The sequence below is a fragment of the Excalfactoria chinensis genome, chromosome 30 (genome assembly GCF_039878825.1).
Source record: "Excalfactoria chinensis isolate bCotChi1 chromosome 30, bCotChi1.hap2, whole genome shotgun sequence".
In the NCBI taxonomy this organism is placed as follows: domain Eukaryota; kingdom Metazoa; phylum Chordata; class Aves; order Galliformes; family Phasianidae; genus Excalfactoria; species Excalfactoria chinensis.
This window is the reverse complement of record NC_092854.1, coordinates 105,449-119,455: the sequence shown is the minus strand read 5'-3', so window position 1 is coordinate 119,455 and position 14,007 is coordinate 105,449. Positions and strand designations below refer to the sequence as shown.

The 14,007-nt window shown below is 49.1% G+C and overlaps 1 protein-coding gene across 1 annotated transcript; it reads left to right on the top strand.

Moving 5' to 3' along the window:
* The first annotated feature begins 117 nt into the window (after positions 1–117).
* Positions 118–1,118, top strand: LOC140263393 (olfactory receptor 14A16-like). Its single transcript, XM_072358268.1, has one exon. The coding sequence runs from the start codon at positions 118–120 to the stop codon at positions 1,027–1,029; it is 912 nt and encodes a 303-aa protein (XP_072214369.1). The 3' UTR covers positions 1,030–1,118.
* The last annotated feature ends 12,889 nt before the right edge of the window (positions 1,119–14,007 follow it).

The following is a 14,007-nucleotide window of genomic DNA, read 5'->3' as shown; positions in this document are numbered from 1 at the left end:
ATGTTATAGGAAAATTAAAAGATTTCATAATACAGCAGAAAGAGTGTCTCTGAGAATGCTTTGAACCTGTTATTATCTTCTGCACTCTGAACAGGACTCCAAGCCCAGGAACAGCAGATGCCCAACAGCAGCTCCATCAGCGAGTTCCTCCTGCTGCCGTTGGCAGACACGCGGCAGCTGCAGCTCCTGCACTTCTGGCTCTTGCTGGGCATCTACCTGGCTGCCCTCCTGGGCAACGGCCTCATCAGCACAGCCGTAGCTTGCGACCAGCACCTGCACACCCCCATGTACTTCTTCCTGCTCAACCTGGCCCTCCTCGACCTGGGCTGCATCTCCACCACTGTCCCCAAAGCCATGGCCAACGCCCTCTGGGACACCAGGGCCATCTCCTACGCAGGATGTGCTTCACAGATCTTTTTCCTTCTCGTCTTCCTCTCAGCAGAATTTTACCTTCTCACCATCATGTCCTATGACCGCTACGTTGCCATCTGCAAGCCCCTGCACTACGGGACCTTGATGGACAGCAGAGCTTGTGCCACCATGGCAGCAGCTGCCTGGGGCGCTGGGCTTCTCAATTCCCTGCTGCACACTGCCAGTACATTTTCACTGCCTCTCTGCCAAGGCAATGCTGTCAACCAGTTTTTCTGTGAAATCCCCCAGATCCTCAAACTCTCCTGCTCAGAATCAAATCTCAGGGAAGTTGTGTTTATCATTTTTAGTGGCATTTTAGTATTTGGGTGCTTTGTTTTCATACTTGTGTCCTATGTGCAGATCTTCAAGACCGTGCTGAGGATGCCCTCTGATCAGGGACGGCACAAAGCCTTCTCCACGTGCCTCCCTCACCTGGCCGTGGTCTCCCTATTTGTCAGCACTGTCTTTTATGCCTACCTGAAGCCCCCCTCACTCTCTTCCCCATTAATGGATCTGACAGTGGCACTTCTGTACTCAGTAGTTCCTCCAACACTGAATCCTATTATCTACAGCATGAGGAACAGGGAGATCAAGCACTCTCTCAGGAAGGTTTTGTAGTACACTCTGTTCCAGCTTCCATAATGTGCACATCTTCCCAGTGATGCTTCTTTATGTTTTATGTGGAATTGATTGTTTGATTGTGTATGATAAAGGAATCCACAGAAAGGTGTTGCAAATTATTTCACTTCTTTTCTACCTACTTTCCATTTTCTCAGTCCAAGAGCTTGTGTAAACATGGAACCAGATTCCCTGAATATGTTAAGAGATAAATAAATAACTTTCAAAGAAGACTTTTCCTTAGCTTTTTTCTCTTCCTTCCCTGTCTTGGTCTGGGGGAGGTGCAGGCACAGGTAGCCACACAACATCCTCTTTTCATTCCTGCTCTCTTTACACTGCCACTGTGCTCTCAGGTCCTCTCATTTGTGCAGGCCTGAAGGTTCTGTGTGTCTCACAACAGTCCTGTTGTCTCTACAGCAGCACTTCAGGTCTGCAGTCAGCAGCTGGCAATATGAACAACTGTGTCAGAGCTGTTCTCCTTGCAGACTCTACCTCTACAAGAAGGCACTTTCAGAGCACATCCAGAGAACTGGAGGCCTCTTCCAAAGCTGGTGTAAGGAATGTACTTTAGGAGCTGCTCCCTGAGAGAACCACGAGATCTGCTCGTGCTCTTCACTGTGTGACTGTTTCACATTCAAGAGTCCCAAGGAGATCTGTTAGCAACTTGGGGCAGTGCTGTGGTTTAAAGTTCATGGGTTGAGATAAAAAGAAAACGGTAATAATTACGACAAATATATTTATACATAAATAAAATATTTAGTTTATTTCCACACATATACAACATATGCATAAGCAAACATATATGAACAGATACTAATACATATGCATATCTGTTTGCAAGTTCAGGACTTGTTGCAGCGGTTTTAACACACACAGGGTTCACTGTAGGAGCTGAAGTGGCTGTCAGGCTGTTGCAGGAGTTGGAGTGTCTGCAGAGCTCATTGTCAGGGCTGGAATCACCACAGGACATGTGACTGAAGTTGGAGCAGCCACTGGGCTCATTGGAGGGGTTGGAGTGACCACATGGCTGTACCTGCTGGCACAGCGCACCTCCCCTGGGAGGGAGTTGTTTCATTTTCTTATCGCAATACTTGGAACAACTACAGGACCTGTAGCAGGAGTGACTGCATAGCTCATTATAAGGGGTGGAGTGACAGCGGGATCTGTCCAGAGCTTGGAGCAACTGAAGGACATGCAGTAAAAATTTGGAGCTGCTGCAGAATCTGTGCCAGGAGTTGCAGAGGCCGCAGCACTGTCAGCAGATCCAACTCTCTTCCCCTTGAGGATGCTGAAGAGTGTTGAACACAGCTCAGTAGGTGTTGGCCAGGCCCTGGCACACTGCAGTCATTTGTGCCTCTTTGGGATTACCAGGGCCACAGCAGACCTTCTCCCAATATTCTACCAGTTTCTCAGGATCCTGCAGTTACTTGGAAATGAAGTTCCAAAGCCCTGGGTGTGCCCACTGCTCCAGGCTGCTGCCCAGACCGTCCCACACCCCCTGCCATGCTCTGCTTTCTCACCTTGGGGCAGATCTCAGTGATCTTCTTGAAAAATTATTTAATCTGAAACATAACCTGGAACAGTTTAACAACACATAGCAATAGGAGCGTGCTGGTTTGGGAATCCCACGGATAGTCAAAATCCTCAGGAGCTATTGGAAATAGCTCTGGAGCTCCAGGGCAAGAAGTAAGAGGGAGGCTGAGTGACTGCTGGAAAGTGTCCGCCCTTCTTACCTCTATTGCTGGGCTCCCTGAGGGGACAACAAAAAGGGTGTAATTCCTAATCATATCGACAGTATTACTTCCAAAACTCAAAGATGATCGCAGAGCTGGATGTCCTCAAAACTTCACTTTGTCAGCTGCCTATTTTATCATGATATAAACCAAGGTCAAACAGCATACCCGAATCCAGCCCCAGAGTTGACAAACAGTGCAGCAGGGAAAACAAGCAGCAAGCAAGGAATTGTACAATGCAGCTTCATGAGAAGACTCAACAAGCTTCACAAATAAGGAAACAATCAGCATCATGGCCAGCAAATTCTCCAGCTCCTACAAAGCTCTGTGTTAACTCGCTCTGGACAGATGTCCCTTTGAGCCCCACATCGGGCACCAAAATGATGGTGGTTGTTGAACCCAACATGTGGCTCAGTAGCACACAGTGCTTTGTGCACTGCCCACTTCCCAGTGGGATGGGGAAGGGAACTGGGGGAAAAAAAGTACAACTTGTGAGTTGACATGAAGCTATTTACTAAGAGAGATGAAAGGAGAGATGTAATCGTCATGACTATATATCCAGATATATGGTATAGTACATTACAACTGATTCACATGCACATGCTCAGCATCACCAGACTGATGGCCAGCTGGCTCCTGAGCAGCAGAAGAGAGAGTGAAATGATCTCACACCCCTTTCAGTACACCTTCTGCTTGCTGTCAGATGGTATGGAACGTCCCTTTGGTCGCTTTAAGACAGCTGTCCTCAGTCTGTTCCCCTCAGTTCCTTGGGCACTCCACTGAACACGGCACTGGCTCTGTACAACACTGCTTAGCAGCAGCTGTAAACATCAGAGTGCTATCAATGCTTTTCTCCTAGAACCAAAACACTGCACCAGAGCAGACAGTCTGAAGAAAACAATGCCATCCCAGCTGTAACTCAGCTACCTGCCTGTCCCCCTCCTCTTGTTCTTCCTGATCTGGAAGCAAGGAACAGAATCTGCTGCTCTCCTCTCTGAGCCCTTTCCATCAGCTCTCAGCTGGCTCCTCTGCCATCCCCAGGCAGAACTCTGTGCACTCTCACAGAGGGCAGCAGCCTTTCCTCATCTTCCTTGGCCACCCGTCATAAAGAGTCCGTACCCCATTTGCTACAGTTCAGAGGTGGGAACCATCCCACAGTGTCTCCGTGAGCCAAACCAGACCCTAGGCCAGCAAATGCACAGAAATTTTGAGTGCACTGAGTGAATGCCTGTGGTCTTCTCATTGGTGTAAAGACTCTTCAGAAAGCATCCCATTCCATAAGCATGATTTGATATAGCCTGGCTGGGCCTCGCATCTACACCATGGTACTGGTGTTCAGAAGGTGGCACACAGGTATGAGACACACTGTGGGGCTCACAGTTGTCCAGTGAGCACTGACACTACCAAGGCTTGGCTTTCCTGAAGGTCCTCAGCTGCATTTGTCAGCTGGCTGGGAGTGTGTTGGAGGCCCCATGGAAATGCCATTCAAACGTGAGCCCAGAACAAAGAAAGGTGTCACCAGTGAGAGAATGAAGGTGTGTCACAGCTTTCAAATGCCTTAAGCTCTGGAATTTGCAATAGATGGGGAACAGAGAAAGATCTGTCTCTTCTTCTGGTGAGCTCATCCATTTGGTCAGCTGAATAACGCTGTACTCTCAGGTGCCCATTACTCGAAGAGATGTAGTCATTTAGGATGGCCAAGAATACTCCCATGCCTCGTCTGGCTTCCAGCTGATGCTCAGGAAGGTGGTGACTCTCTTAGATGTCATCTACCACAGCTTGCTGGCACTGCTAAACACATCTATGAGCACCACAGGCACCTTCTGCCCATCGAGTGTCTGTATGTGAGCAAGTAACTTCCAGCTGTAGAAAGACCAAGGATTCAGACCAGGGGCTCATGCATACAGGCAACCCCTTGTTATCATCTGCTCCAAAGCAAGAGGAGTCCCATTTCCCATGGGTCTGTGGGGAAGTGAATCTGCTTTCAACCCCAGGGTTTTACATCTGCACATGAGACACCTGCACTGATTGCCTCATCTGAATGACAGCCCTGCAAAAGGGGAGTCAGAGAGTCCCTGTCCTTGTCTGTGTGTCTTTTTTATTAAGGGCCAGGAGCAGAGCTTTCCAGGTGAGGCATTTACACTCCTGCTAGGCAAACGCAATCTGTTAGGACAACCTGATACAGTAAAAGAGTTAGTCTCAAAGGTAGAAGACAGGTATATGGGCCCATAAACACGTAGGATGAGCAGTTACATTAAAGGAATAGCACCCTGTACCCTAAATTGAAAAAGCCAGACAGAACCAGACTACTTCTATCAAACATGATGGGGTAAAAGGGACAGAATGAGGAAGACATTGAGTGTTTGCATGGAAGATGTCTGATTTCATCCCCACGACCACTGCAGGAAGAACCCAGCTACAAACAGCGCATGTGCCAGAGGGAGGGACAGAATGTAAATGAGTTCCTGGAAAATAATGAATATGTAGATGAGTTCCAGGAGATCTGCTGAATATGGATCAGCCTGACATTAAAATAAGGGGGAAGGGGACAAAATGAGGGCCGCTGGGTCTGAGGCGGCAGTTCAAGGCTTAAAGCAGAGCGTGTTGGGTGCTGACAAAGGGGTTCAAAGGCATGGAGAGAGGTGGGGAGATGCTCCTTCTCTCAAGTGCCTGTATACTAATGCACGAAGCATGGGGAATAAACAGGAAGAATTGGAGTTTAGTGTGCGATCGCGTGGCTATGATCACATTGCGATCACAGAGACGTGGTGGGACAGCTCGCATGACTGGAATGTTGTCATGGAGGGCTATGTCCTTTTTAGGAAAGATCGGCTAGCAAGGCGGGGTGGTGGAGTTGCTCTTTATGTGAGAGAGCAGCTAGAATGTATTGAACTCCACCTGGGGGAGAGTGATGTAGCAGTCGAGAGCTTGTGGGTGAGAATCAAGGGCCAGGCTGGTAAGGGGGACACTGTTGTGGGTGTGTACTACAGGCCTCCTGATCAGGAAGAGGAGGTTGATGAGGCCTTCCGTAGCCAACTGGAAGTAGCATCACGCTCCCGGGCGTTGGTACTTTTGGGGGATTTCAATTATCCAGATATTTGCTGGACGACCAATATGGCCAAGCATGCGCGGTCCAGACAATTCTTGCAGTGTATTGAAGATAACTTTCTAATGCAGATGGTCGAGGTACCGACGCGGGGCGGGGTGCTGCTGGACCTTATTCTCACCAACAAGGAAGGACTCGTTAAAGAAGTAAAAGTCAGGGGTAACTTGGGTTGTAGCGACCATGAGATGGTGGAGTTCGAGATCCTGAGCGGAGGAAGCAAAACAAAAAGTAGGATTGCTACCCTGGACTTCAGGAGAGCCAACTTTGATCTCCTCCAGGACTTACTTGGGGCCATCCCGTGGGCCAGGGTGCTAGAAGGCAAGGGGGCCTGTGAGAGCTGGCTAGCATTCAAACAGCTCCTCTTCCAGGCTCAGGATCGGTGCGTCCCTGTAACTAAGAAATCAGGAAAAGGTGCCAGGAGACCTGCGTGGATGAGTAAGGAACTCATGTGCAAGCTCCGCAGAAAGAAGAAAGTACACGATATGTGGAAAAAGGGTCTGGCCACTTGGGAACAATATAAGAATGTAGTCAGGGACTGCCGAGATGCGACCAGGAAGGCTAAAGCCCACCTGGAGCTGAATCTAGCAAAGGAGATAAAGGATAATAAAAAAGGGTTTTTTAAGTACATTAACAGCAAATGGAAGGCTAGGGAGAATGTGGGCCCCATACTAAGTGAGGGGGGTGTTCTGGTAACGGGGGATGCTGAGAAGGCGGAAATACTGAACGCCTTCTTTGCCTCTGTCTTTAGTGAAAGGGCTCTCCCCCAGGAATCCCAGCCCCCGGTGGTTGATGAGAGAATCTGGGGAATGGGAGATTTCCCTTTAGTCAGGGAAGAGGTGGTCCGTGAGTGCTTAGGAAACATTAATGTCCATAAATCCATGGGACCTGATGGGGTGCACCCGCGGGTGCTGAGAGAGCTGGCGGAGGTTATTGCTAAGCCGCTCTCTGTAATTTTTCAAAGGTCTTGGAGAACTGGGGAGGTGCCTGAAGACTGGAGGATGGCCAATGTCACCCCGGTCTTCAAAAAGGGCAAGAAGGATGACCCGGGTAATTATAGGCCAGTCAGCCTCACCTCTGTCCCAAGGAAGGTGATGGAACAGCTTGTGCTGGATGCCATCTCCAGACAACTGGGAGAAAAAGAGGTTATCAGGAGTACTCAGCATGGATTCACCAAGGGGAGGTCGTGCTCGACCAACCTGGTGGCCTTTTATGAAGATGTCACTCGCTGGGTGGATGGGGGGAGAGCGGTAGATGTAGTCTACCTTGATTTCAGTAAGGCTTTTGATACGGTCCCCCATGACATCCTTATAACAAAGCTGAGGAAGTATGGGATAGATGAGTGGACGGTGAAGTGGATCGAGAATTGGCTGACTGGCAGAGTGCAGAGGGTTGTCGTTGGCGGTGCGGTGTCTGGCTGGAGGCCTGTGACCAGCGGTGTCCTCCAGGGGTCTGTGCTGGGTCCAGTCTTGTTCAACATCTTCATCAACGACCTTGATGAGGGGATAGTGACCACCCTCAGCAAGTTTGCTGATGACACGAAGCTGGGAGGATTGGCTGAAACGCCTGAAGGCTGTGCGGCCATTCAGAGAGACCTGGACAGGCTGGAGAGCTGGGCAGTAAGAAACCGGATGAGGTTTAACATAAGCAAGTGTAGAGTCTTGCACCTAGGTAGAAATAATTGCATACACCAGTACAGGCTGCGGGAAGACCTGCTGGAGAGGAGCTCTGCTGAGAGGGACCTGGGCGTCCTGGTGGACGACAGGTTGGCCATGAGCCAGCAGTGTGCCCTTGTAGCCAAAAAGGCCAATGGCATTCTGGGGTGCATTAAAAAGAGCGTAGCCAGCAGGTCAAGGGAGGTGATCCTCCCCCTCTACTCTGCCCTGGTGAGGCCTCATCTGGAATACTGTGTCCAGTTCTGGGCTCCCCAGTACAAAAAAGACAGGGATCTCTTGGAAAGAGTCCAGCGGAGGGCCACAAAGATGGTGAAGGGCCAGGAGCATCTCCCCTACAAGGAGAGACTTAGGGAACTGGGTCTGTTTAGCCTTGTGAAAAGAAGGCTGAGAGGGGACTTGATCCAGGTTTGTAAATACCTGAAGTGTGGGAGCCATAGTGGCGAGGCTGGTCTCTTTTCAGTAGTGCGTGGGGACAGGACTAGGGGAAATGGGCTGAAACTTCAGCATAGGAAGTTCCGCACGAATGTGCGCAAGAACTTCTTTACAGTGAGGGTGACGGAGCACTGGAACAGGCTGCCCAGGGAGGTGGTGGAGTCTCCTTCTCTGGAGATATTCAAGAACCGCCTGGACGCCGAGCTGTATGACGTGGTGTAGGGAGCTGCTTTGGCAGGGGGGTTGGACTCGATGATCTCTAGAGGTCCCTTCCAACCCCTACAATTCTGTGATTTTATGATCCTGTGATTCTGTGATTCTGTGATTCTGTTCAGAAGGTGGCACACAGGTACGAGACCCCCTGTGGGGCTCACAGTTGTTCATTAAGCACTGACACTATCAGGGCATGGCTTTCATGTAGGTCCACAGCTGCACATGAAAGCTGACTGGGGGTGTGCTGGAGACCCCAGATATCTTCCATTCCAATGAGAGTCCAGGACAAACGAAGGTGTCATCACTGAGAGAATGTAGGTGTGTCACAGCGGTGGAATGCCTTAAGCTCTGGAATTTGCAATAGATGGGAAACAGAGAAAGATCTGTCTCTTCTTCTCATGAGCTCATCCATTTCGTCAGCTGAATATACGCTGCACTCTCAGGTGCCCATTACTCGAACATCTGATGTCATTTAGGATGGCCAAGAATACTCCCATGCCTCATCTGGCCCCCAACTTATGCTCAGGAAGGAGGTGGCTTTCCCAGATGTTGTCTACTACAGCTTGCAGGCACTGCTGTGCACATCTATGAGCACCACAGGCACCTTGTGCTCATTGAATGTCTTTTTTTGAGCAAGTCACTTCCATCTTAAGAAAGGCCAAGGATTCAGACCAGAGGCTCACGCATGTAGGCAACTCCTGCTCATCTACTTTGAGCCAAGATTAGTCCCATCTCCCATGGGTCCATGGGGAAGTGAATCTCCTTTCAACCCCAGGGTTTTACATCTGGAGATGAGACACCTACATTGTCTGCCCAGCTGAATGACAGACCTACCAAGGGGAAGTCAGAGAGTCCCTGTCCTCGTCTGTGTGTCTTAATTATTAAGGGCCAGGAGCAGAGATTTCCAGGTCAGGCATTTGCACTTCTGCTAGGCAAAAATGATCTGTTAAAACAGCCTGATATAGTAAAAGAGTTAAACTCAAAGTTAGAAGTTAGGTATGTGGGCCCACAATGAACTAGGTTGTGTGGTTACGATAAAGAAAGAGCATCCTGCACACTAAATGGACGAAGGCAGCCAGAAGCAGACTACTTCTATCAAACATGATGGGGTAAAAAGGACAGAGTGGAAGACATTGAGCCTTTGCATGGAATATGTCTGATTTCATCCCCATGACCACTACAGGAAGAACCCAGCTACAAACAGCTCAAATGCTGGACAGAGGGGCAGAATGCAAATGAGTTCCTGGAAAATAATGAATACGTAGATGAGTTCCAGGAAATATGTTCAATATGTATGGGCTTGACTTTTAAATATGTAACACTTCTGCTTGCTGGCGTGCAAGATAGGATTGATCCCTTTTCACCCTGCACTGAATACATGCATTCCTGCTTGATAACTTAACTCCAGGTTATAGATTTTGATTCTGCAACTCCAGTCCATGCTTCTGGAATCAGTCTGTGCCAACTGTTCAAAAAAATTAACTGACATCCAAATGCCTTTTCCAGAGATGACCCTGCTGTCTATCAGGATCAGGGAGCCTTGGAGCCCCAGAGGAAGCAGTGAGGAAGAGAAACTCAAATCCTCTGGTGTGCTGAGCTGGGCTGGGCTCCTGGGATACAGGGAGATCATAAAAGAGGGCAAAGCTGCAGAGAGACAGCTGTGCCCAGGATCATCTCTTGTGCACAGCACAGCCTGCAGGTGACAGAAGGAGAGGAGAGAAAGGCGAGAGAGCTTCCAGGATGTGTGAGGTGTGAGCAGGCTGAGAGCATGCTGCAGGAGAATTGCTCACAGGCAATGGCACGGTGAGTCTCACTTCAGGCCATATAGCTGCTATTCATAGAGGGTTAACTAAATCTGGGACATCCCATAGCAGATCTGGCTGCAGGCACTGCATGATTCTTTCTTGTGGAAAAGGATTTCTGCTCCAGCTGAGGGCTTCCGTGCTTCAGCATCAGAGCACAGCCCTGAGGGCTGCGTGTCCCAGCACGGCTGCAGGCTGTGCACCCGGGGCTGCAGGCGGGTGCCTAGGGCTGTCCTGCAGAGCAGGGTCCCTGCTGTGCCCCAGGGGCTGTGTGCCGGCTATGGGACTCTGCCGCCTGCCAGGCTCAGCACTCAGCCTGCCCGGGGAGCTGTCCAGGGTTCTGCGGGGAGACGTGTGGGGGGAAGGAGCCCCCCGGCAGGGCTTGTGCTGCCACAGCTGCCGCCTGGGGCAGGGGATCACAGCTCCACTGCACAGCAGGATGTTTCTAAGGGCTCTTTGCAACAGAAACACCAAGGCAGGGATTTTCCATTTCCTGTTCTTAGAGAGAGAAAAGAGGGTTGCAGGTAGAAATCTAAAATGGGCTGCCTAATCTGAACACAGCTCTGAGACTCCCCAATATCTCTGCAATCCATCTGTTGTTTTGTGAACATTCACACAGGTAGTGCTTTCAGCCTCTCCTTCCTTAAAGGTTCAGTTATAGTTGTTTTCTGAAGACAATAATAGTTCACTTGTCCTGTTAACACACTGATTTCTCTGAGACAATTTGAAGTGCACAGAGGCAGGGGCTGGGGTCTCTAAGAGCAGCTGCAGTAAAGAAGAAAATATACAGGAGGCTGGGATACTATTATGAAATGAGAAGAAAGCAAGAGCTCCCTAATCTTCTTAAGGGATGGTGATGCTCATGAAAATTAATTCAGCTTCTGGATGTAAATGATCGTTTTCCAAAGGGAAAGGAGAACTTTTATAGTATAGCAGGACTGTCTCTGAGATTGATTTGAACTTGTCATTATCTTCTGCGCTCTGAACAGGACTCCAAGCCCAGGAACAGCAGATGCCCAACAGCAGCTCCATCAGCGAGTTCCTCCTGCTGCCGTTGGCAGACACGCGGCAGCTGCAGCTCCTGCACTTCTGGCTCTTGCTGGGCATCTACCTGGCTGCCCTCCTGGGCAACGGCCTCATCAGCACAGCCGTAGCCTGCGACCGCCGCCTGCACACCCCCATGTACTTCTTCCTCCTCAACCTGGCCCTCCTCGACCTGGGCTTCATCTCCACCACTCTCCCCAAAGCCATGGCCAACGCCCTCTGGGACACCAGGGCCATTTCCTATGCAGGATGTGCTGCACAGCTCTGTTTCTTTGTCTTCTTCTTCTCAGCAGAGCTTTCCCTTCTCACCATCATGTCCTATGACCGCTACGTTGCCATCTGCAAGCCCCTGCACTATGGGACCTTGATGGACAGCAGAGCTTGTGCCACCATGGCAGCAGCTGCCTGGGGCGCTGGGGTTCCCAATTCTCTGCTGCACTCTGCCTGTACGTTTTCTCTGCCTCTCTGCCAAGGCAATGTTGTCAACCAGTTTTTCTGTGAAATCCCCCAGATCCTCAAGCTCTCCTGCTCAGGCTCCTACCTCAGGGAAGTTGTGCTTCTCTTTTTTGGTGCCAGTTTAGGCTTTGGGTGTTTTGTTTTCATAGTTGTGTCCTATGTGCAAATCTTCATGGCTGTGCTGAGGATGCCCTCTGAGCAGGGACGGCACAAAGCCTTCTCCACATGTTTTCCTCACCTGGCTGTGGTCTCCCTGTTTGTCAGCACTGGCATTTTTGCCTACCTGAAGCCCCCCTCTCTCTCTTCCCCATCCATGGACCTGATGGTGGCACTTCTATATTCTGTGGTACCTCCAGCAGTGAACCCCCTCATCTACAGCATGAGGAGCCAGGAAGTCAAGGATGCAGTCAGGAAAATGATGACAAAATATGTTTCACAAATATTGAACTGCCCTTCTTTTAGAATTCATGCTTTTTACTGATGCAAACTCTTTGTTTCTTTTTGTTTTGATCAGTTTTTATAACTGTAATGTATTAAAACTTATTCTTTTATATATATATATATATATACTGTATGTATATATACTGTATTGCTATTCACTATCACAACATTATTCAAATCAGTTACTCTTTACTTTTGTAGTGTAGACCAGACGCACTGTACATAATGAACCAGGCTCTCTGTGAACCTTAACAGAATAAAGGATTTTCAGTGACTCTGTCTGTTCTCCTTCTTGTGAGACATTTCTGGAGCTGTTGGGGTTGGATGTTCTCAGAAACCCACAGTCCAGCAGGAAGCACACGGCTGTTCATCAAGCTGTGCGGTGACTTCATCCTGCAACAGCTGACAGGGCATCCCTGGGCTCCTGTCTGGGGTCTGTGCTTTCAGGTTCACGTCTGTCAGTGCCTCTGTGTGGTGGTGTTGTGATTTCTATTGTTGATATTCCACAACAGAACATCACACAGAACAGTGGAAGTTAAAGAGTTAATGTCCTCCTTCTGTGTTACCACTGTTTGGGGCATTTTGGGTTCCCGGTTGGGGGTTGTGGGGTCGGCATCCCCAGAGGACGTGGCGTGAAGAGGAAGCAGGGTGGGACTCCGGTGAAGGCTTTACGGCCGCTGATGACTTTACGATCTTGACTCCCTAGAAGTTCGCAGCTAGGCCAGTTACCAAAGTGACACCAAGGAGATGAGCGGTAAAATGGCGATTTATTCAAGCAAACACACACTTATATAAACTATGCCTTTCGAATACGCCTACTACCTTGTACACGTCACTGATCCTTCCAGAAATGGGGGAGGGCCTGCCACGTAACAGCTCGATATTCCCCGTATTTCGCCTAATACACAACATCTCCCCCTCCCCATGCTAAGAAAGCCTAACTTGTTACAATACTCAACACTGTAAACCCACTAATACACCCAACTAATAAACCCCATTCATTCCTAATACCTAATCCCTAATTCTTACCCTAAAGCCTATCCTGCATCTTATGATATTCTATTTGCGTGAAAATCATCTTTTCAGCCATACGCTGTAAGCAACCTAGCAAGCAGTGAAATTCACATGGCACACACAACATTAATGCAAAAAGCATAAGAAGCCCTACAACTAACATCTTAAGCAACTGCTTGAACCATGGTGCAATTTTATCAAACCAGCTCTCCAACCAATCCCAAAAGGATCATCCTGTATTCCAGTTTTTCCCGTATGTTCTTTTAACCACTCCAATTTCTTATGTAAAGATTCACGGTGATCACTCAGATTAAAACAACACATCCCTTCAAAATCCTTGTACCCATGGTTCTGTGCTAGAAGCAAGAAATCAATCGCCGCTCTATTTTGAAGCACGGCATGTCTAATGCTATCAACGTCCACGAGTAGTTCACTTAGCAGTGCGGAAGTTGCATTGGCCTGTCTTATGGACCAACAGGCTAGTCTTTCTATCTCCTTCAGTGCCTGCGCTGCGGCAACTCCTGGGGTTAAAATGGATGCGAAGATTCGTGCAGTTGGTCCCCAAAGGCAAACTCCGTCACCGCAGTCCGACTTCAGCGTATGGATGTTCTGCTTCTTCTGAGCTTTAGTCATGTCTCTGGCCAACTGTACCCACTCGAAGGCACGTGGGGACAGGATGGTTATCCTTCCCAGATAACAAGGTCCCTCCACAGCATTTGCTGGTACCCCTTGCCATGTCCGGTCACCACAAATTGAAGATATACCTGGCACTAGTACCTTTGCAGTGAAGTTGTTCCAGATATATCTCTCCGATCCCTGTCCCTTCGCCCTGTTTGTTTGGCCCAAGTAACCCACAAATTCCCAGGTTGTTGAATCAAATGAACACCCCCCACCGGTGACCAACACAGAGAAAAAAGACACAACAGCATTAACATGGTTATACTTGTAGGCAGCAGGGGTTGTTTCTCTGGGATCTTAGGTTTCTTTTTCTTCAGTATCCACAAGAAAGTTCTTCTGCGCTCCGTCAGTTCAGGATTCCTTGGGCGTCCGATCAAGAGGTCCTA